General features: G+C 33.5%; 2 protein-coding genes across 4 annotated transcripts; one reads left to right on the forward strand and one right to left on the reverse strand.

The window, feature by feature from the left end:
• Positions 1 to 1,034: 1,034 nt before the first annotated feature.
• LOC108202748 (coiled-coil domain-containing protein SCD2-like) lies at positions 1,035 to 16,358 on the reverse strand. 3 transcript variants are annotated; one of them, XM_064084342.1, is made up of 18 exons: positions 15,975 to 16,174; positions 11,789 to 11,876; positions 11,389 to 11,537; positions 11,109 to 11,184; positions 10,501 to 10,542; positions 10,326 to 10,388; positions 9,826 to 9,875; positions 9,704 to 9,731; positions 9,434 to 9,508; positions 9,002 to 9,112; positions 8,841 to 8,901; positions 7,872 to 7,988; positions 7,567 to 7,688; positions 7,254 to 7,323; positions 5,399 to 5,440; positions 5,105 to 5,145; positions 4,703 to 4,829; positions 1,035 to 1,345 (listed from the first exon to the last, which is right to left on the reverse strand). In XM_064084342.1, exons 1-18 carry the CDS (start codon positions 16,031 to 16,033, stop codon positions 1,236 to 1,238), a joined length of 1,431 nt encoding a protein of 476 aa, XP_063940412.1. In that variant the 5' UTR covers positions 16,034 to 16,174; the 3' UTR covers positions 1,035 to 1,235. The 3 variants fall into 3 exon arrangements, with proteins under 3 accessions (XP_063940412.1, XP_017226766.1, XP_017226767.1); XM_017371277.1 differs by lacking the exon at positions 11,789 to 11,876 and having other exon boundaries at positions 15,975 to 16,358; XM_017371278.1 differs by lacking the exons at positions 9,434 to 9,508; positions 11,789 to 11,876 and having other exon boundaries at positions 15,975 to 16,358.
• Positions 16,359 to 18,219: 1,861 nt separating this feature from the next.
• LOC108202133 (eukaryotic translation initiation factor 2 subunit beta) lies at positions 18,220 to 24,849 on the forward strand. Its single transcript, XM_064085513.1, is given in 8 exon segments — positions 18,220 to 18,292; positions 18,436 to 18,627; positions 18,777 to 18,862; positions 19,333 to 19,443; positions 19,525 to 19,670; positions 20,033 to 20,175; positions 20,686 to 20,771; positions 24,241 to 24,849. Coding segments are annotated over 8 exon segments (915 nt in total). The 3' UTR covers positions 24,319 to 24,849.
• The last annotated feature ends 6 nt before the right edge of the window (positions 24,850 to 24,855 follow it).

Consider the following 24,855-nt stretch of genomic DNA (forward strand, 5'->3'; position numbering starts at 1 on the left):
ATCAATATATTTATATAAAGGAGAAGCATGGGGCATTTAGGTGGCGCCTCTCAGAGAGTCCTGTTCTATTATTCTAATTTTCTGAAATTTTTGTATGAAAAAATATCAAAAATAAAAATTACCTTTTTTAGTTTCGAATATATTGAAAGAAAGTTTCAGAACTAGCTTTTTCAAAATATCATAATCAAATTAGAATTTGAAACTGTCATCATATTTTTGGAAAAAGTGTATATAAAAAACCAAAAGGATTTTTGAAAATCGAATCAGAATTTGAAACTATCATAATATTTTTGGAAAAATGTGTATATCAAAAACAGAAAGTATTTTTGATAAGCAAGTTTTTTTCAAATCAACCTCTATAAATTGAGGTCAGCCATCATAAAATTTAACGTACACAGTTTTTTTGAGCTTATTTGTCTTCTCCATCTAATACAATAATGAGTTATACATTATGCCAGAGTTATACATTATGCCAGATGTTTTGAATGGTGACAGAGATGATTGACCGATAAAAGTAAGAGTTTGTCGGATTGATGTGGGAGTCGATAAATACAAACACAAGAGAACAATATCGTCTTGACATGATATTGATGGATAAAAAGGTCAATAAATTAATTGTTAGTAATATATCTTTGTTCGTTATCTTTTTTATAATATTTGTTTTGTTTATCGCACATGTTTATTGTTGTTAATTTTTATATGATTTACTTTGTATATAGAAAAATATTATTCATGCAACACTTCCACAATATATATTTTAAGTGAAAGCTGTTTATACAGTGTTAAAAAGATAAAGATTGTTTATAATATAAAAATTATTTTATTTTATAAATATTGATTTTGAATCTTTAATATAATTTTTATAAACAGCGCAAGTTATATTATTCTACAAATATTAATTTTGAATTATTAATATAATTTTTATAAGACCGCACTAGTTTGTTCTAAAGGTTCAACCGATGACATGATATACTTTTATGCATTCCTCCATAAACAGAAATGGTAGTATGTTCCAGCAATTAGTGGAACCTCACTGAAATCAGAAATAAGATTATTTCATTAACCATTTTACTACCGTATACACATTGCTTCGAGATTGAGCAAATTCTACATCTCAGAGAAACTGAGAGATCAGGCAATGACCATATAAATAAAAGAAAATATCTAGCATATGTAGAATCACAAATATCCAGGACTAGCATCCCCTGCAGCATTGCAGTCTTTGACTTCCCAGGCTACTTTATGTGAGCAGTTGTAGAAAGATCCTGATCAACTTTCTTGCGGGATGCTTCCCACATTAAGTGCTCGATGTTCAGTTTCCTTAGCTCCATAAGACCTTGCTCAACTGAAAGCACAGGCAGAAAAAACACACACGCACTCCATGAGTGGAGATTAGATTTAAACTCACTAGTTGCTTAAACAAAGAATTTACGTCAAAATTATTAAATTGACAAGTTGTTCGAACAAATATGTCCAAACTTTCTCTAGTTATCTCCATGCTAAAGTGGAACTACATCTGGCCGCTATCTCTACCAAGTGCACTTGTATAGTTAAGAACTTTCGAGCATAGGATAGCAGATATGAGATTTTACAGATGAGAGAATGTGAAAATAATGCTATTTCAGAAATACTGCATTGTTCACAACGGTGACCACCAGCTCATACTTTGTCCTTTTATTCTTGCACTACAATACTCCCTAACAACCTCTATCCTGCCGTTAGCATAAAGCACGCAGCATGCATGATATGCAACTAAATTGGTGTCCCCAGTAATACACATCAGCACAGAAACGACAAGACATGTAATAAAACAAATACACATCAACTTGCATGAGTACAAGGATGAATTTAATTAGAACTTCAGCAGCAAAGTGGCTGCTATGATGATATGTGGGATCGGCAAGCTTATGATGAATTGATGATATGTGTGTGGCTGAAAAATGTAAACGAAGGTGTGTTCAAGGCAACATTACAGCATGAAGTGTTGAGTCTTTGACAATAACCTTGAAGAGCTTATTGCCATCAGAGTAGAGGTGCTATAGGCTTTATAGTAAAGGTCGCTTTCTGGGCAAATATGAAGAAGAGGCTTAGTAGTTGGTATTTATATGTGTATTTATTGTGCTTATAAGTCAGTGTCGTTTTTTTTAAGGATTTTGCGATACTCTGGGAGAGTTAAGGGTGATTGGTAACAAGGGCCTTTTTTAATATATAATGTTATTGATCCTAATGATAAACAATGATAGAAATTAATTATGCCTTGCAATTTCTTTGAAGTATGAAATTGATTTCTTGCAAAAAAGTGTGAGCAAGTATACATTTTATGATCAATACTCCCACCACCCAAAATAATTGTCGCTTTGAGGTGCTAAAAAAAATTGTTTCCACATTATATATATTTTTTTCTGAATAAAAATATAACATTTAAATTTTTATTCAAAAAAAGAATTTTGAAAAAATAATGTCGAAGTAACCGTTATTCTCCTTAAAATATGTGGAAAGTCAAAGAGACACTTATATTGGGACACTGGAAGTACATAATAACCATTTTGACCATACAACTTAAACAAAATCTTTAGTACATCTTAGGGATGGCAAAATTTTCCAAACCGACGGATATCCGACCGAACCGACCCGAATGGTTTTTACCGAACCCGATTTTTATGGTTTGGTTTCGGGTTTGGTTTTTATTTTTAAAAACCGATTGAATTTGGTACGGGTTTGGTTTTTAGGCCAACCGAACCAGTACCGACCCGAATAGCCGAAACCCGATTCGAATCCGAACCAAACCGAAACCAGACCAAACCCGATATACAATATATATATATATATATATAGGGGAGGGTTCTGGTACAAACTTACAAACTTACAAACTTTTTTTGTTCAACACATATATAACTTGAGTTCAACATTTTTTAAACATATTTTGTTGAACATCGATTAAAATAGTGGCGGAGAAGTACATAAACCAATTTTTAAATGTAAGAACTAAGGTAAACATGTTATATAACTAATATTTATGTTTCTAGACCCTACTCAAACCCTAGAGGTATAGTTTAAACATCTTTTTAGATATATTCAACACAATGATAATTAGTGTTCAACACCCGATGTTGAACCCAGGTTATAAATGTGTTGAAAACGCGATTTATTTATGCGTTATTTTTAAAAATTGTGATGTTTTTTGAAGAATTTTCAACATGGATACTTTATATAACTAAGGATTAACACGATGGGAGAATAAAAAAAAGTTTGTAAGTTTGTAACTTAAAAAAGTTTTTAATTGATCCTATCCCTATATATATATATATATATATGTATGTATGTATGTATGTATGTATGTTTGTATGTATGTATGTTTGTATGTATGTATGTATGTATGTGTATATATATATATCATATTTATATAAAAATAGTCATTATCAAAAGATTAAAAGATATGTGTAAAAAAGAATAATTATATTGTTATCTTTTTTTTAATAATATTTCATCACTTATTCAAATATTGAATATGATACAGAGTTATTTATAAATACTAAATACATATTCTTATAATAAAATAAACATAATCTAGTATTGAATAATATTTGAACAAAAAAAAAGTATCATCAAAAAATTTGTTCAACTAAATAAATAAAATAAAATCCATACAATCTTATATTAGAATATAATGTTTTATTTTCTTGTGTATAGCAATTAACTTACATTTATTTTTAATAAGCTAAATTAATAAAAAGATTTTAAAAAGCTGAATTAATAATACTTTACTAATACTTAAAAACAATGAAGCTTCTCTTTAATTATGAATTATTGTAATTTCTAATTTAATCATGAATGTTTTGTAACAAATTGAGGATATGTTAATTTTTGAATAAAAGACTTGTTTATGAACCTATATTTTAAATATATTTTGTTAGAATTTTTTTATATAGTTTTCGGTTTTGGTTAAAACCGAACCGAAACCGAAAACCGGTGGTTCGGGTTTGGTTTTTGAACTTCGGGTTTCGATTCGGTTTGGTTCGGGTTCGGTTTTGAAAAACAGTATCCGGTTCGGTTTCGGTTTTCTCCAAAACCGAACCATACCGACCGATTGCCATCCCTAGTACATCTGATGTTCTCTAAATAATAAATACAATATATATAGCTAGTATTGAAGATATATTTAATATGATAAATTCTATATGGGGTAATGCTACGTACCCAATGTTTTTCCAAAATGACGTGGCACACAAACGGCTAGTATTAATTGGGTGGTTGATGTGCATACAGGGGGTCCCATTATTATTAGTGTGAGTTGACCCAATCATATGTTGCCAAGTAGATTTGGGAAAAAAAATTGGGAAGAGTTTTTGGGGTACCTAGCATTTTCCTTCTATATGTGATATAAAAACTACCTTGTAACACCTAATTTGAGTAATAATTTAAATTCTTGCTACTATAACCTTATCAAATACACTTGATTACTAGTAAAGTATTAGGTGTGCCCATAATCACATCTTGGGTAGGGTCTCACATAACGTATACGTTGGATAGGGTCTCATCCACACTCACATCCAACAAGTTCCTACGGCACCTCATAAGATTCCTAGTTGTTAGAAAAAGTAAGCAAAGTTGTGGTTCATAATTTGCTTTTACATATCCGTTTGACTATATATTTAAAAAGATCTGAATGAAACTATATAAAGAATAGTTAGATAATAGTTACCATCAACAGCATCGTGTGAAGTTGGGGACTGCCCACTGCGGCTTATCCAGAATTGCAGACGTTTATTGGCAGTGCCCTCCTCAATAGCATGAACTTTGGCTCTACTCCAGAAATATGTGAGCCATGCCTTTATAATATAGAGTATGATATTAAATAATGATTAGAAAGAAAAGAGAATGCTTTTTGTGGGGGGGCATAAAGCTATAACTTAGTAATAACAAGTAACATGAAAAGACATCATTTAATATAAAGCCAGAATCAGGTAAGTTTAAGTTTTTAGTGAAAAATAATTGTTTGTGGAGGACTTAAAAATGCATGATAATTGGTCAACAGAAGGAGTATGACAAAGACAAACAATCTTGAATAAAAGACTGGCATGTAGATAAATCAAATATTGCAGACCTCTTTGAAAAGAACATCCTCAGACTCTTCTGTACTCAATTCTGCAAGATGACACATTAAGAGTCATGTACAGACACAATATATAGATCAAATTGTATATTTACCCCTTCTTATGATGTGGTATCTGTCTCATGCCACAACCAAAAATTATTGTAGTTATAACTTAGTAATGACAAGATTTTTCTGCATATAATTTTTTTATTTTCTAGCCCTTCTGCATTTAACTATATTGATGTGCTAACTTTAAAGTACAAGGTCATGTGACTGCAACTGATAAACAAATATGTAACATACCAAAGGCGTCCATAAACTTTGTATCTCCAGGGGACTTCATATCTGTAAATATTATCATATCAGGGAAAGAAGAAAAAGGGCTGACATGTTTCATATCTGATCAAAGATAAAAATCCTTTAAGCTATTGATGGTAAGCAGAATCCACCACCAAGCCACAAAATCTGGGTTATTTGTGATGACAACTTAATAATTGATTAGAAAGACAGCTCATAATGATACTTGTCCTCAATTGTCCTGCATTTGGTCTACACATAGTTGTACCCCAACACCCTGACTTCCGTCCAGCATGTCAAGTTAAATTAAGCAACAGAGAATTTATAACGCAAACTTTATTAAAATACCAAATCTTGATTATCAAGTACATTACTACATTGACTGTAGATTTTCAATGTGTATTTAAATTACGTCTGCCATTGTAGTTGATAAAATGAAGTCTCTTGTATGAGATAAACAACATAAGACAATATACTGAAATACTTGCAAATCCCTCCAGCTGCCCTATGTTGCTTGGACTTGGGTATGTAGTGTTGAACACAACATGAATCTAAGTGTCAAACTTCATTTATATAAACTACCAACTTGGGATCTTGTCCCTATTTTGGACACAGGACTTTCATAAACAAGTTGCTGGCATCTAGGATATTATTGGTGCCTGAAGGGCCTTTAATCCATGTCATAGGACTACAGTGGACCCTGATGGGTAAACCTAAAGGATACCATATCGAACAAACTTCAAAGTACCCGAATGACTGATCAGTATAGTACTAACACTTATTTATCATGGGTCAACTGTAGCGGGTTTAGGGTCACATGATCAGTGGTCCATGCTCACTGACGGGCGTAATATTGTTATGTAATGACTGATCATTATGGTGGTAACCAGTGATCCATCGATATTGGTGTACGAGGCCGGGTCAAATAATGATCCTCAAGACTCTATGTTGGTCATAAAAGCTTGCGTAATAAATCTTTATCTCAGAGAATCCTACTTTGATTTAGGGTCTGATTTACAAGTAATCTACCATGTAGAGGTTAGGTACTTCTATAGGACACAAGTCTCGAAAATCGTTCAGGTAATATTTTCATATTATTATATTTTCCAAACTCTATAAAATACCCAACATTGTGTTTGTTGATTATCACGACAGAGGTAGCACAAAGAAAGACATCCCCCATTCAGTCCATTATTTTGCATTTGCTAAGTATCTATTACAGGGTCATGTCCCTACAATATTCTATAAATTGTAATTCGCAGAGTGGAGTTATCAATACACATGACATCAAAGTTTTAGATGTTTAGGAGGACCAACTTAATGTATGCTTTTTGAAAAATCCATAATTTACATCTTTCATGGAATATACAACATTTTTCCGGCATCTTTTCAGATATATAGTCTTAAGATTAGTTTTGAATATAAAAAACATACAGATTTTGAAACTAGGGATTCTTTAAAAATATTAGAAGAACAATAGATAATTTTCCATCACGATATTAGGAAATATAGTTCTTCAACCATAGACATGCACTGACTTTATGTATGGAAAATAACATGCAAATGCTTTAATTTAATAAACTTGCCATTGCAAATTTGGGTGGAACGGAAAATTTGCAACACAAGTCATGCAGCTCCTATGATATGCTTACGGAAGATTCATTCTACATGTGAATGCAGTAGATGTGGTTTTCAGGTGTCTAATATGTTATAATTTCGTGCTATTATTTATGAATATTTAAAACAGCAACACAAATTTTAGAAGCGGTATTAAAAGCAAAGCTTTTTTTTCGATGATGAGACTATCAGAGGCATCAATAGTGTAAATATCCACATAATATGTACAATATACCGGAACAACCTGAAATGGATTGCCGAACAGAGTTTGGTCTTCGCTGCTGGGCCAGTGCTAGCACAATTGCGTCCTCAACCTTTTGGCAAAAAGATGAAAAGAGAAACATATATATAAAATTTGCAGCAACATTTTCATATAAGAAAATACTTACATCAGCATAGTATCAGCATCATATGCAGATCTACACTGATGAGACATGATGGAGAGGAGATGGAAAATATTTCTTCAACATTACAGTTACTAGATTGAAGCCAAGTAGGTCTAGACCCAAATTTAATGTACATGAGATAGTTTAATAACAATCTCATAGTAAGAAGACCTTCAATGCAACCAGCTCCTTTAATCCCATTTCAACTGACAGCATACTTTCAATATTTCCTTCTCCGGTTAGATCACTCAAGTCCTGGACATGTTTGCTTCTCCACTGTGGATTCTCATCCCCTGATCAGTTAGTAGATCAAATTGAATGTGATGTTTAACACATACATGAAGAGCAACAAATTATTTCATCTATTGTACAGATAGAACTATGGAGGAATATCATCAGATGCAAGACACATAATAATAAATCAACAATATGTAACAATAAAACAATAAAAACATCTTCCGGTAGCAGTTACTAGCCTTTTCCCCAGCAATTTTCTTTAGCCTTTTGTCCAGCAGAAATTACAACTTCAAAAGGAAGAGGAGCTAATGATGACCAGTACTCATGTTTAGACGCTGCAATATCTGAGCAGATGCCTGGAAAAAAAGGGTTATGCTCGGGTAGACTTAATACTGACAGATATACAAAATATAAAATCTCAACTCAGATGCATATATATATTATAATAAATAAAAAATCAGGACTACCTTGACAAAAAGAGCGTAGCACAGTATGCGTATATAATTAGAATAAAGACAGAAATAATGTGGAAAGCCGCTCAAAGAGTAGTAACATACAGCAAAACAGTACACTATCTAGTAACATTATGCATAATTCTTTACAGGATTAAATCAAGGTACAATCAAGTTGCAAAAAGACAAAGAATGATTTTACCGGAAAATAAAGCTCATTAAACTTTTTGAGAGTTCTAAAAGTTAATCTGAATCAAAAGCACATCAGGCTAAACACTTTATAGTGTAGCATAGGCAAGAATAATTTACTAATCAGTGATGTATAACGGAGTGCAGAGTGGTGCCAACAAAAGAAAACTAAAATAACTTAATCTGTGGATTATGATCCATAAAATGAAGTTAACAACATGATGGGCATGATATGTTCTTGTAATATACAGTCCGTACAGAGACTTTTAGTTAGCAGTAGGGGTTAAAGGAGCCAAGTGAATTTCAATAATCTGACTTTCGGATAAAAGTTTCCACAAGGCAGATATATAGTAAAAGGTTTAGTCATAGTTCTATTCATGCACATTCCATCTGTCAGATGAGACGAATAAATTGAGCTATTGAGATAAATAAAATTAAGCTATCTATTTGAATTGCCCCGAATCTTCATTCTTCAGGTTGGTTCGATAAAGAAAAAATAAAGTACAATTAATAACCATTACGAGAAAGCTAAAGCAAACTAGTGTTGATAGTGCAATAGTAGATTACCATGACGGGCAGCTAAACACCAATAGCGTGCAAGCCAACATCGCTTAAGAACAACTTCCTCCTACAAAGTCAAAAATAAAAAACGGTGACTATTATACACAAGTAAGGAATTCATCTGTGAGGCACACACAATCTTGTACATATATATTATACACACGCACCATTTCCTGTTGATTTAAGACCATCCTCTGTGTCATCGAATGTAAGTCTCTAACTTCATACTTCACTTTCTGAAACTGGTCTGTAGCAGCTGCAGCCTCATCTTTCACTTTCTAAACCATGTTACAAGACAAATCATAGTCTTCCAGTTAAACCAAAGAGGCGATCTTGTAAAGCGTCATTGAGAACTCAAGAGACAGATAAATGTATACCACTATTACCTCAGATTGCTATAGTTATATATATTAGTATATTATAGAAATACATTGAGAACATTAAGAAAATAATGTTATTCTGTATATGAAATAAATTTTAAAGTTTTAGCAGTATACAAGTATTAACATAAAAGTAAGGTTATAATTGAGGGAACAAGAATGCCGGATAGAAATGCTGCTAAAGTTCATATTATTGGCACTAATGGACTACTATATTACCTTAAGTTCAGACTGGAGGGATGAAATTTCATCATGTATCTCAACTTTTGCATGTTTTGCTTCTTTAAGTGCAGCCTGGTAGTCAAATTCATTTTTTTCATGTATGAATAGTAGGGAAGAATGCACTATGCCAGAGAAGAACATATAAAAACCTAACAACATCTTTAGTACAAAACTGCAATACTATGGGTCTACAGCAAAGTCATGTGTTGTCTTACATCAAGTCAATGAATAGAAATTAACTCGAAGCAAAGAAGTGGAAACAATCACCTCTCTTTGACGCAATGCAGCTTCCTTTCTGAAAAAGAATAATATGATGCTTATAAAGATGGAAGGGTGGAAAGTCTAAAGCTGAGGATAAAACAGATTACAAGTTTCTCAATTCTTAATACCTGCTCAGTAATTTAGCTTCTAAAGATACGCCATCTCCGAGAGCAGCAACCTACCAGTAGCAACTTTTCATGTACAAATTTCATGTTTACAACATACAACAGGCTGTAACATACGGATACAAAATACGGATTCATAACTACCATGGAGCATTGGTTTCAAAAAAAAAAAAAACTACCATGGAGCATAAAATATGATATTTCCTCTCTCCCAAATTAGACACGCCTATTTTATCGGCATATTGACTTACAGATATTGTTTTTGACACCTTTCTCTCATACCTTTTTTCTTTCCTTGTATACAGACATCACTTATTATTTTGTTCTTTATGCATTCAAGAAAGTGAAAAGAAAGGCATTTGTTTAAATCATTTTAATGCTAAGAAGGACATCATTCATATTTTTTAAGGACATCATTCAAAAAAGTAAAAGTATTCTTATACTCAGAAATACGTTGACATTTCAAGAGAAAAAGGTAATTTAGACAGCAAATACAGGATTACCTGCTTTTCAAGCTCCTTGACTCTAGCTTCTGCTTCCTTACAACTGTCTTCCTCTATTCTTAACTGTGCCACAGATTTTAAAATGATATCCAATACGCATATATAGTACGCACACAAATAAACACATGTGTGCACACACAAAAACACAGCAATAATCAAAGAAATTCATAAATACCTTCTCAAAGATAAGGTCGTTTTCTTCTTGTAGCATATCCAGCTGTAAATTATTGGATATTAACTTAGCAGAAACTGTCAGAATGTACATACATTACATACATACACACACACACACATATATATATATGCCATTGTTCCATGGAGAACCCTCTCATATAGAGTTCCGCGGAGAACCATTTGATTCTACTGTAAAATCTCATTAATAATTTTATAATTAGTCATACTTATGCATAAATTTCGATTCTAATGTAGAACACTAATCATACATAAGATGCACAAACAATTTAACACACACAATCTAAGTAAAAAATTTGATTTTAAAATTTTGGTTCAACTGTAGAACCACTTTGGATGAATATGGTCCTACTGTAGAACAAATTTGTATATTATGATTAATTTTCAACGTTTTTTTGGAGGAAAAATGATGAAATTTTATCTTTTTGATTAACTAATTATATATTAGATGAATAATGAGATTGATACATGAATTTTATGTGTATATATAAGTGTTCTCTACTGGACTCCATAATTTATTGCTAAAATTGAAATGTCAAAAACCTCTAGCATATCATCATTCATCAAACGACACAAAAAAAAGTTACATACTTCGTCATGAAGTGCAGAAGCATCCCGCAGATCGCTTATGTCATTGAGGTTAATTTTCCCCATATCTGACGAAAATCTGAAAATTACACTCTTTAGCCTGTCTTAGTTGTCACAAAAGCACATTCTACCTTTTCAAAACATGTTGCAAAAAAGCTTTAAGCCTGCAAACAGACTTGAAGCATGTCCTCTAACAGTCACATTCTACTGGTTAAACACAATAATACACACTTGCAGTTGGATACATGGTCAAGAGAATAATAAAAGTAGGGTAATAATATACCTTTTATTTCTGTTCTTACTAGTAGGAGGATCAATTGGTGGTAATGATACCGCAGTCCTCAACGGCATGGTGCCAGGTGGCATAGGTGGCATCGCCCGAATTGAGTTTGCTGACCTTCCAGTAGATGTTGAGCGAGCTGATGAGCCCACCTTCATAGTGTTTAGACTTAAGTAAATAAATTATTCACCAAATTTTAAGACTCGGCAATGCCCTCAAACATCCAACATGTACACAACAAACAACTATGAGCATTATTAAATTATTTGTTGCCACAATATTAACATTGACAAAATCTATAAATTCAATAATATACAATCCAGTACCATTTTAACACTATCAAGGCTATTTTAGTTTGTGTAAAGCATATACCGAGCTAGAAAATTACAGGAATAAGTATTACCCCATGCATGTTAGGATTAACCATTGTGAAGTTGATTTGAAGACAACGCAAAGGTTTTTTCCGTACATAACCATATGCTTCCTCCGTCCTGCCCATTTCTTTACCTATTCAGTAGTCCGTTTTAAGGAGAATTTATCCAGATTTGAACAAAAACGAACAACTCAAATTATACTGCACAAGAGATCAAGATTTCCTAGTAGAACTTCAATGCAAATGATAAAGGTTCTGAATCTCGTCTTATAACAGAATTCACCATTCTTAATGAGCTAGTTTACTCTATTCCCTCATGAGTAGTTTGGCTGAAGATGAACAACTCAAGTAATGGTCTGGACAAACACATTAAAATAATCAAGTTTCATGAATATAAGTAAATAATTTACCAAACTGCATTGATTTTCACTATACAGATCCTCCTAATTTAGCGATGTTCTCTAATTTCTTCTTCTACGGTAAATAAAAACAACTCAATTCAGCTAAAGGTAATACATGTCTGATTAAGTTGAGATACAATTCAACTCAGAAATGAGAAACCACTTTCATTTACTTAGATCTTCCAAAACCACATAATTGCGCTCCAACTACTCTAAAGCCAAATTGTTGCCAAGACTGATATCCAAAAAGAGGATGATGCAGGTATAAGTAACAGTGATGCTGATGGAAATCAAGGTTTTTAATACTTAGCAAGATAACGATAATAGTAAGAAAATGCAACAAACATTAAATTTTTCCTGAAGCATTTAACATTTTCACTTTAAAAGATTAGAGGGCAATAAGCAAGTTCATTTAGGTGTTGTGCAGACATTTAATATTATTGTGCAATATGGTTTTAGTTGGATTTTAATTTTGTAGGTAAAAAAAGTCAATCAGAAGTGCGTCATTTTGTTCTACATGTTTTCCAAGAATGCTATGGAGATGTGATTGAGTACAAGCAAAGTATAATGGGAAGAAAATTCCAACTGTGGAACCTCCACAGATGCCATGCTTAAATTTGTTATGCAGTTTTGAAAGAAAATTCATACATTTCCAGAAAAAAATTCACATGATTTACCACACGCATTATAAGAGAATTAGGGAAAAGTGCAAAGCTGATGAAGATAAAAGGGCCTTCCAATAAAGCATATCAAAAGTATTTTAGGCCTATGAATATCATGCATCATTCATTTCCCTTTACTTCAAGATATAACAAGAATAATGAGATGTATGTAGATTACTACATGTTACTATAATTTTAAGTGGCAGAGTCGTCAGAATGAACATAAATTTTTCTAAAAACAAAATTGGCTACTAAAAAGTTAAAAACTATAATGCATAAGATGAACTTTACGTAGTATAGATATGCAAGAAAGAATAACAACGCATACAGGCAAACTTATTATATATATGCTCTCTGATATTACATACACAAGACACATGTCAAAAGATCTCCAATTAACTCTAACTAACTGAAGCAACTCTATAGATGAGCTGGCATTAATTGTGCTTCTACGACAATTTCAGCTTCATCTGCTGACTTGAGATGATTTCTTGGCTAATTTAACTTGTAAGGCTTGAACTTGGGTACAGTTCTTGGTTGATTTTACATGCATATCCTTGATCATGCTCAGCACTTCGGTTGATATAATATCTGTAAGATTCTAATGAAAAAATTGAATCTAGGGGAGTGTTTTTAGGCTACCCTTATTCTCAAAATTATGAACTTATATGTCTTCCCTAAGTCGTTCATTTTAGTTAATCATCCACGCATAGGTACCTGCAAAATTTTCACACCATACCAAATTACAATATACTTTCACTCTCACTTAAGAAATTCAATGCATAGGTCCATATTTTTTGTCATGCCAGAATTTCATGTCGATGTACAGTCGTACGTGGTACAATCATTTTTGGCTTATGTGTCCAAAATTTCAGAACGTTGTACATATATACAGATCATTCAAAACATTGAGTGGTGTAATGCATAGGCATCTGAACTTGCATCCCTAGAGGTAAGGCTGATCATACTCGTACTGTAGTTTTGTTTCCTGCCTAGTAACTGTAGGCCATTTGCCTGACAACACATCAAGTTGGCTGCAAGTGGCTTTATAAGGTGAAGTACTGTCATAATGGTTAGGTGGAGAGAACGAAGACATGCTTGTTGGCAAGGGGTTTCACACAATATAAAGGACTGGACAGTTTCGAGACCATTGAATTTGTGTGAAAGATACCTATATTTAGATCTCTCATAGCTTTTGCTGTCTTAAATGACTGGTCAATAACTTGGTCATATGTTACCAATACAATCCTATTTGGTGATCTAAATGAAAAATTCTCATAGCAACTTCCCCTGATTATGTTCAAGTCCTTGTATGGACTTAATCCCTGCATTGCTTCCTAGTTATCAGCAGCACATCTCCAATTAGTCTTCATTCAGTCTAATTGTCATCCTAGTTTGTTCATCTGTGGCACCCTCTATTACTGTGCTCCTTATAAATGTAATTGACACAATTCTGGGAAAAATTGGCTCGTTAAGTAACAAAATTCCTACGAAACGAGCACTGCTACTATAATACTCCCTCCGTCCCATTGAGTAGTATACATATGGGGAGTGGCACGGAGGTTAAAAAAAAGTGTAATTTAGTGAAGAAAAGTAAGAAAAGTGGGTGAAGTGGTGGGACCCATTAATATTTAATGTGTAAAATGAGTGTAGTGTGAGTAAATTGGTGGGACCTATTAATTCTTAATGTATAAAGTGAGTGTAGTGGAAGAAGGTAGTGGATGTAGTTAAGTTTTTATATTACAAAAATTTACTATTTTTGGTATGTATACAATTGATGGGACGTCCCAAAAAGGAAACTGTATACAGTCCAAGGGACGGAGGGAGTATGCTAAAATCAAAGTATGTACAATCCTGATTTCCTTAAATATGTAGGTATATTGAATTGCTAACCATCTATGCTGCCTATCAAACGTAATCATTCATGGTTTATGCTTACATGTGATCCTGATATAACAGGTATTTCACTTCATAAAGGGTTGATAGGCAGGCTTATGTACCCAACAATTTCAAGACCAAATATCTCTTTAACAGTTCACAATTCACATCCCATCTCAATTCATTGTATGTCTTTAATCTGGTCAATTACAAGCTACTTACAAGTTAGTAAGGTCCTTGAAAGTCTCATGTGTCAAGGTATTATAATGTCAGCTAACAACTCATTACTTCTCTCATCTTTTTCTTATTCAGATTTACAGGAGCATCAAACCAATACAAGATCATTATAAATTTAAAGGGATCTGTATTATTTTAGGTAACTCAATTATTGCATGAAAGAGTAGGAACAATCAACCGTATCCATATCCTGAGTGAAGGCTGAATACAAGGTTATGGTTGGTGACTCTTGTGAATTCACATGGCTACCCCAACTTTTCTCCAAATTACAAGTTCCAGTTTAAACTCCTGATCTTCTATATTATAATACTTTAGCAGCTCCCCATATAATTTTCAGTCATGTCTTCTGTTAGACAGAAGGAACCATATTAAAAATATTTGCCTACTTAAAAAGGAGATGTTGCAATTTACCTTAAAATAATAGTTCATCTCCCATCAAACAGCAACATACTAATTTGTTTACAAAGGGACTTTTTCCCTGATCACTGTTAGCAATAACACCCCAAGTTCCGAGGTTCAAACCTATTTCATTTTCCTAACATGATGAAAGATGTTTGCTTGTATTAATGCAACTGCAATGCAGATTATGATCAAGGAGTTGCAGAAAAATGATCAACCCAAGAAGTACAGTCGGTTTAAATTCTTCACGAGTCAATACTTCAATTCAAGATTAGGCAGGAAATACTGGTCCCTACTATGCTAGCTCATTACTAAAGTTGCAGCAGTTGTTTAACATAAGTTGGTATATTCTTGTATATGTATTATGCGAGAGGAACTGTGGTGTATAGTAAGCATAATTAACGAAGTTGTATATAAATCGATCAGATCGCAGACAACTTAGTTACAGGTTCATTTTCCTCAACTTAGTTTCATCGCAGACAAGCATCATTGCGAAACACGGGTTAATTAAAGTCCTAAATTAGTTCAAGTCACTTGGAAATAAGGAGTCATTAGTCGGCCTGAAATTTATGGATCTAATTGGCATTATACACATGAACCAGATAATAATTTAATAAGAAAAGAGTGGTAAATAAATACCGCAGGTGAGGAAGATCTAGCACGGTGGTTGGTGTTGATAGTCCTGTTTGTACTAGCATTCCTTGGTGCTCCAAAATGAAATCTCATGCCGTTGTTTTCCAAATCGTCATCGTCATCATCGTCGCCATTGTCTGAAGTCTGAGTAGCCATGACCTGAGCAAGTCGTTGAGCCGCTGCTCTAGCCGCGAGGTTCTGAGTGCGCTTTATATTAGAAATGCTGGTGGAGGTGGAAGAGCATCCCGAGCCCGCAGAGGCTCCCGACTCGCTGCTCCACTGACGTTCGTATACTGGACTTCCTGTTCGTCTCCTTGCTTCCATATCAACCACACCTCCAAAGCTGCATCAACAGCTAGATTTGAATTGTTTTTTAATTTTGGTAAAATAAATTTCGTACCGAGTTTACTTTAAAGAACAGAACAGGTTTTTTTGGGGGTCAATCTGGTCTTTACCAATAAAGTGATAGTCATTTTTGTATAAATGAAAATTTATTAATATTAAAAAATTTTAATTGTAAAGTATTGAGACACGCATTTAAAATAAAAAGTGTGCATAAATACAAATTAACCTTTAAATTTCATCACTTATTTTAACTTCATTCTAAATAATAAAAGCATTTCTTTTCATGTATCTTCTTATATAACTAAAAATATATAATATATTTTATAATGTGAAATTAATGGCCTCCCGCGTTCACGCTAATTCCACCTATAAAAAAATTATTTTAATGAGAATTGATGCTTATTATGTGCTATGTCACAAACAATCATGTATATTAATTATCTTATCACACCACACATCCATCATAATCACGATTATAGCATGTATCATAACTACATCCAGTATATTTTATAATCAAAATTATATCATATATGTATTTAGGGTTTGTCTAATGTGTGTCTATGGGCATTAGAGCATTCCCGTTGGCTCCCCCATATGTTTCCCTATCCTCATAATTTAGGTAATTTCTTAACTTTTTATCAAAACTGAAGCTACATCCGAAACCCTAAAATAGGGTTTAGTTTTAGGGACCAAAACTCAAACCCCATATTTGGGGACTCACTGTACATGCCCCATCCTCTTTTCTTTGATTTTTTAGTTTTATTTTTAAGTGCAATTGATTAGATGATGAATGAAAGAGAGAGAGAAAGAGGTATTATAAAAGGGAATATAGGGATGGGGTAAGATAGGATGGGGAATGAGATGTGGAAGATTTTTAAATTCATGAAGATAATTTTGGGGAATTACTAAATTTAGTAAGAATATAAAAAAAGGGATGAGGTACCCAATGTGAATGCTCTTAGAGGTGGCAAATTTTGATTTGGTTTTGGTTTTTATAAAATGAATTTAGTTTGGATAAATGAACCAAAATCATTTCCAAACCATATATTAATAAATGTGGTTATCGTTTTAGTTTGAATTATGGATAACTGGTTTAGTAAGTAAAAATAAATATTATATAATGAACAAAAATTAATACACTCGAGTGACAATATAATGAATACTAAATATAACAAAAGTGTGTGTGAGTCAATGTAGTGGTTCAAGCTCTTGGCTTCTCCAAGTAAGGTCACGAGTCATTATATAAGAAATCTTAAAAGTGAGACCAAATGTGGTTAGATCCATGTGTTGTGAGAAATGTAAAACTAGAAACCAAACCAAATCCATTTTTCTAAATGTGATTTTAAATGGGTCCAAATCCACAATTTTGGTTTGGTTTGGTTTGGATTGGTTTAATGGTTTTGCAACCATATTGCCACCTCTAATGGGCACATGCTAAGCGCGGAATTTGATATGTTTGGGAGGTTTTGATTAGTGTGGTTGTTGTATTTGCAGGGCGTCCGCCATTATTAAGATATGAGAGCCAATCAAAATCTCTCAAACTTGTAAAATTTCACGCTTAGCATGTGTCATGGGCACACACTGAAAAACCGATGTATTTATATATGAAGTAGTAAGAAATAAATTAGCTGGAGCCTTTTTTCTGTTAGCTACATGTGTGCACGAGTCGTTAGCAGTTACCTTACAAATAGAAGCTGGTGTAGAAGTTAAAGACAGGCGATATCAACGGATCTGCAGAATTATTTTAGCCAACAATCGCCCTACTTTTTTTTTTTTTTGAAATAAATCGCCCTACTTAACTCCTTGGATTATAATTAATTATTACTATTTCAGCTGTATCAAACAGTGTCCCATTCATTTTACTCATTGCAACTGCAGGAATCATATATTTACAATCTAATCTATTATGGGTGAAGATAGTAAAGAAGATATCCCCGAGGTTAATCTTAATTTCTCCATGCAAATGTGGGTTAATACAAGTACCTGTTCTTTTTTCATGTTGAACAAAAGGATTGAAATGCATGAATAGGAAAGCATTGGAATTTTAACAGATTCTAATAAACACTCCCAATAATTTCATGTATGCGTTTGTGTGTATTAATGTGAATGATTTGAAGTTTAGTACAGCGAGATTATATCGAATTATGTTGTGAGCTGGATGCCAGTTTGCTTGGTGAGTTTACTTGGAAACCTTTTATTGCGCAGTTGCTTCCATTTGATAGCACCAAAAAGAAGAAAAAAAAGAAAGTTGTGATTCAAGATCATGGTGATGATGGGGTCGATAACTTAGCCGATAAGGCGCAAAATCTACCAAGTATGTCTAAAACAAACGAGAATTTGAATTCATTATTATTAGGAAATCAGTGTATATTTTCTTTCTTTTTCATTAGCTAATAATAAACTTATGCTTGCTTATTAATTATTATGTGACACGTGATGGTTTCTGGTCTTGGTTTACGTTAGTTTCCGAAGGAACAGAAAATGCATTTGCTGGCTTAAAAAAGAAAAAGAAGAAGCCAGTAAGTTTTTTACAAAGACCTCCTTTTAGGGTGTAACTGGGAGCATGGGAGTATGTGACACCAATATTTCATATCCTTGTAGGTGGAAACAAACTCCAATGGGAGTGCTCATTTGGGAGGTGATCCTGACGGTAATGAAATTGTTAATGCTAAGATATCAAGCCCCAGGATTAGAATGGAAGAATTGTAATCAGTCGTCCATTCTTATCACTGATGATTATAATTGATTAAATTTTCACATTTTTTTTTTGTTTGCAGATGATTTAAATTGATAATCCATGTTTATTTTACATGGGATTATAGTTTTAAAAATATATATATTTGAAATAATAAATCCTCCAATGGAATATTATGATATTATACTTTACTCCAATAAACAAATATATTTAAATTTAATTTTTATTATTGAAAGTACGATTAAGTTTTATAAATTAAACATAAAATTTTGAAAAAATATAATCTTATAACAAACATGCCCTGCTCGTTATATAAAACTCAAGGCATATTAAACAATCTTGGGTGTTGCCTTAGATGAGGCTGAAGGGGAAGGAAGTGAAAAGCAACCTCAATATCCCTGGGAAGGTAGTGATCGGGATTATGAGTATGAGGAGGTATGCACGCGCGCCTAATTAACTCTTCTATGGATTGCCTTTTACATCCATTGATTGATGCAATGGCCTGTATATTTTTAGCTGCTCGGCAGAGTATTTCATATTCTCAGAGAGAATAATCCAGAGCTTGCTGGAGATAGGCGCAGGACAGTGATGAGGCCTCCACAAGTCCTTCGAGAAGGCACAAAGAAGACAGTTTTTGTTAATTTTATGGATCTCTGCAGGGCGTAAGTTAACTCTTTTGCCCCATGATTATTTATCATTGACCCATTTTTGTAAATATAAGCATCATGTATTATATTTTCCTCCCAAGTTAATTTTTTGCTATTAATATTATCCTTCAATATGCATGTGAGCACAACAAGTATAATGAAACTGTCTACTGCACTTCCCCCATTTTTTGTAGTTAACACACTCATGCTTAGGTTTGCTCTTGCACATAGGACTCATAATTATAAAATTATTGATCTGATAGAGATTCTTGCCCTCGGAAGATTCATACAGTAACGTGTCTCATAGATTTAATAAAGATGCTTTTTTCTGTTACCATCCAAGCTAGATTATTGTCCTACTTGTTTAAATCTTTCAGGATGCATAGGCAACCAGATCATGTCATGACTTTCTTACTGGCTGAAATGGGCACAAGTGGCTCTCTTGATGGTCAACAGAGATTAGTTGTCAAGGGTCGATTTGCTCCTAAAAATTTTGAAGGAATTTTACGAAGATATATCAGTTAAGTTTCTTGTTCTTTTTTCTAACTTCTGTAATTGTTTCATATGACACAGAACATGCTATTTGATACTGCAGCTATGGATACACATACATATACAGGCAAGTTGCTCTAATACAAACCAAATTAGAGGACAAACTACAAACTTAAACTAGGCTCTTAAATTAATCTAATCTAATGGCCCCTAGAAGTCACCTTCTGACTTGTATTAATTTTTCTTAGTCTCCAACAATCATTTTGCATACCATATGTGCTATATTTCGGTGTGAGTTAGAATTTTTTTTATTTTAATTTGTAGTTTGTATTTTTAGGAGGTTTGTATTGGAGTAAGGACCCTATATATATGTGTGTATTATGGTCAAGAACATTGCCCATATTACAAATATTGGATTGTGATCTGGTATGAAGTCATGCTGGCTTGGTAAATGTTTAAACGCATTTATATACCTAGAACCTTGACTCAAGTTATAATATAATCTGCTTACTCAAAGGCACATGCATTCTGATTGCAGATGAGTATGTTATATGTAATGGATGTAGAACCCCAGACACAATTCTTTCCAAAGAGAATCGTCTCTTCTTTCTCCGATGTGAGCAGGCAAGTTCCCCTTTTACTTTATCTATACTCTTTATTAAAATGATGCCTAATCTGATGAGAATTTGACACATAATCTAGTGATGTCATCTATTAAAGGAGAGGATGGCACAAACAATATTGATATCAGCCAGTAAGTATATGATAATTAGAAACATGATAAATATTTGTATATTTCTAAAAGAAATATATTAAAGAAAGACATAAAGATTTACATATTAGGTGGGGATACATCAGTGGCTGCAACCTTTCTAATATTAAGAGGAAATACCTCTTTCCACCCACATATTTATTTGGCTTCAAGGGCCATTTAGCAAGCAAGTATGCAGGGATATTGCCGCCGTGACTTACAAAACTAAAGTTAACATTTTCCATATCAGAGACATGCTATAAGCAAGCGTTGTTTGAGGACCTTTCTTGGCTGCATTAATCACCATTTGATTATATAATTCAAGAATCACATATTTAGCTTGTAAATATTTTGTTAGGATATACCAATCCAGAAAGCCTTTTCTTAGCTACCTCAACATGAGGAGCCTTAACCCAATCACTGGTGCCCCCCAGGATAGTTCCTTTATCATAGCGACATATTGCACCCAAGCCAACTGTATAAGACTCTGTGACCAAAGCCGCATCAGTGTTCACTTTGACAAAATTGGTAGTCAAGGGCTTCCAAATTGCACTCTTTAACTGGAGCACATTTAGGCTTACAACACCTTTAGAAAGTCGCCATTTTGTTCTCCAAATCTATCTGCAGGACACTGTGACAAAGTGTTCAAAATCTGTTAGATAAGCATTTAAAAACTTGCAACATATAATCAATACAAACCAATATGCCTTCCTTCTTTTGTCATAATTGGGGCACAACAAGCTAAATCTTAGACCACTTCACATAAGTTTTAAGTAATGCCCCTCCATGGGAATTCATCATAGAAGCTCTCCACACAAATTCTCTATTCTTTGGCATAATGTCAAGGCCCTAAACTAGTTTCCACCAACTTTTTTAGAATTCTAAGTTTCTGCTACATCTTTCAATGCGCTTCTCTATATCCACTCGTCAAGAATAAATGGCGGGTTGGTAAAACCAACACCATTTTTAGTAGATAGCCAACTATCTTTTGAAAAGCTAATATTTTCTCTTGATCTTATCCTCCAAAAGCACCCTTATTTGAGAAGCTCCTACACCCGAAGCAAGCTACGCCACACTAACGAAGCCTTACAACCACATTTTACTAATAAGGAGAAGCTGATTTTTTGAATACGCCAACCTTGTTTTGCTGGAAAGCTTGATAAAAACACTCCAAATCTTTACAACTCATTTCTCCAGAATCTTTACAACTCATTTCTCCAGAATCTTTATAACTCATTTCTCCAGATTTTTAGGTCTGCACGTGGTATCCCATCTCCCCCAATGAATCTTTTTCTACTATTCTCTTTACCCACCAAAAGCTCGCCATCTCTCTATAAACGTCTCTAATAATAAGCCTTAAACAACTCAAACATTAGTTAGGAATCGATTGAATGACCGATTTCCATTAAGATTTTCTTCTCCGCTTTAGAGAACATACTTCGTTTCCAACCATACACTCTTTTTAATGCCACTATCCACTCTACTAACAAAACATATCTCAGATTTACAAAAAAAATAGTAATTGCCCCGGCACTTTTTCATACTTTATTACGCTTTCTTTAATATTTATACACTCACTAATCTCAGCATTGCAAAAGAGCAAACTATCGTCCATAAAAAAGAGGTGAAAAACATAAATGTCACTCAATTCGAGCCCAATCCTTTAATTTCGCCATCCTCATCTTTTTTACAAAGAATATTGCCTCGAAATTCTCTATTAATTAACCACAGCCCTTTTTCTGGAATAATATGCCTCAAAATTCTATATTAATTAATATAGAAAAAGAAACAGAAGCTATACACTTTTCAATAAACTTAATTCATCTCTCGGCATAACTATCTTTCTCATCACCCGAACAACAAAAACCGTTCAACCCTGTCATAAGCTTTAGCCATATCAATTTGCTCTGCCAGTTTCTTGCTGATCTTTTTTCATTGTATATAGAACTCCAAAAGCAGTAATAGAGCTATCATGAACTTGTCTATTTCCAAAAAAGGCCCCTTGATATTTTGAAATTGTACATTCTAGCGTAGTTTAAGTCTATTAGCAATGTATTTTCAAAATCATCCAACCCTGGGGCCTTGGAGGGATCATGATCAGCAAGAGCAACACGAATATCCTCTCTACTGAAATCTTTCAGCAACATTCATTACACTCCGCAGAAATTTTCCCTTCACATTGGCTCTGAGTAAGCCAAAAAATCTTCTTTAATGGGAATATTAGTTGGGAGGATGTCTCTAAAATAATAAGAAAACCATCTCATTTACATTCCTATCTGTTTGTCATAACCCATTCAAGTCTTTAGCTCCCTTTATTTCTTTCTTTTTCCTCCATCTCCATCTGGTAGCTTTAGAATGAATACATTTGGTATTTTTATCACCTTTTGCAAGCCAGATGATTTTGCTTCTAAATTTCCTACTAAAGAAGCATATTATTCACCTTCCTCCATTTTTCTCAATCCTCCACAAAAATAATTAGTTAGAACATTTAGTATTTGTTTCTTCTTATCAAATTCTTTGTGCATCTCTTCCTTCTTTTTGAAATACCACATTTCAATGCATTATCACAATTGTTTAACTTCCCAACTAATATTATTTCACTTCCATTACAGCTAGTAGGTCTAGAAATAATTTTAATAATAGACCTGCATTGATTCCAAGCTGATTCATAATGAAACCACTATCAAGAGATTCTTCCCCAATACGTTCGTCTCACTTTTTGCACCAAGTGAGTTCATTCCCTATTTTATTAAACTCAAACGCACCAAAATCATCCATTGTTTTTCTAAAATTTCACAACTGATTGTTTTACTACACCATCAGAATAGTCCCTAATATCACAATCACTTCTCATCTACAACCCTAACATCATAAGGAACAAACCTCCCCGGATTATAGACTCATCAATTGTATTCTCCGCCTTGAACTGAACATTTCCTCTCAAAATACAGTTGGCCAAGTAATTCATTTTAATCGAAATAATCTTACCAGCCGTGCTTCCAATTTTCCCATATTTTCACTAGTAATCATCTCGTTCTAAACATTCATAGCCCTAAGCCACATGTGAAATTTTTATAGTTCTCCAACTTCCCATCTACCACTCACTCAGCCACCTGTCTATAGTATACACATTATAAATCCAAGGAACTTTCTCAACTAATAATTTACACATCTTCCCATTTGTACAGTTATCCCCAGTAATGGGTCGATTCCCTTCATGGTAATTAATCTCCTCTTCCTGTTCTTTGTATTAACAATAATGATTAGACAATTCTATGGTGTCAATAATTGAGGTCGTATTAATCATCTAAGATGTTTGTGTGTTCATGTCATCTTCTGCAGTGCGGATCAGGGCGTTCTGTAGCTCCCATCAAGGCTGGTTTTGTTGCAAGGGTTGGACGAAGAAAGCCTGGGACATGAATAAAAAGTTTTGGCGGGAACGATGAAAGCTCCTTCAAATTTATAAGAATATCAATTAATTTTATATAACATGTTTCAGTGATTCTGGTCATCTGTTGTAATTTGATTTTTCTTCAGAGGCCACCAGTATGCCTCTGCTACACTCTGTGTACATTCACTAAATGCTGGCTAATTGAGAATCACTATTGACATGTCTTCTGCAAATTTCTTTCCTGAAGAATGTTATGGAACTCTAGCAGGTATGGCAGTAGTGGATGAAATAAAACAGATACTTTAATTATCTCGGAATGATGCAACTTTTGTTGATAACGTAGATGACATACTAGCGATCTGCATTTAGCAAAATACTCGGCATCATTTATGAGTGAGTTCACGGTGTGTACTTCAGCTTAAACCAAATGAGTGGGAAGGAGGTATAATTTAGTACAGATAATTTAGATATGCGATTTTAGTTACAAACTCAACAAATGTAAAAAAGATGCGTTGCTAAACAGATAAATTAATGAAGAATGCTAATAATATTGGCCAAAACGAAAT

Source organism: Daucus carota, chromosome 9, assembly GCF_001625215.2.
Source record: "Daucus carota subsp. sativus chromosome 9, DH1 v3.0, whole genome shotgun sequence".
In the NCBI taxonomy this organism is placed as follows: Eukaryota; Viridiplantae; Streptophyta; class Magnoliopsida; order Apiales; family Apiaceae; genus Daucus; species Daucus carota.

Coding starts and splice junctions, on each gene's coding strand:
- LOC108202748 (XM_017371277.1), bottom strand. CDS start 16,292: ATGGAAGCAAGGAGACGAACAGGAAGTCCAGTATACGAACGTCAGTGG. Junction 7,689..7,871: donor AGAAAATTGCTGGGGAAAAG/GCTAGTAACTGC, acceptor CTAACTGATCAG/GGGATGAGAATCCACAGTGG. Junction 5,146..5,398: donor AAAGTTTATGGACGCCTTTG/GTATGTTACATA, acceptor GTCATCTTGCAG/AATTGAGTACAGAAGAGTCT.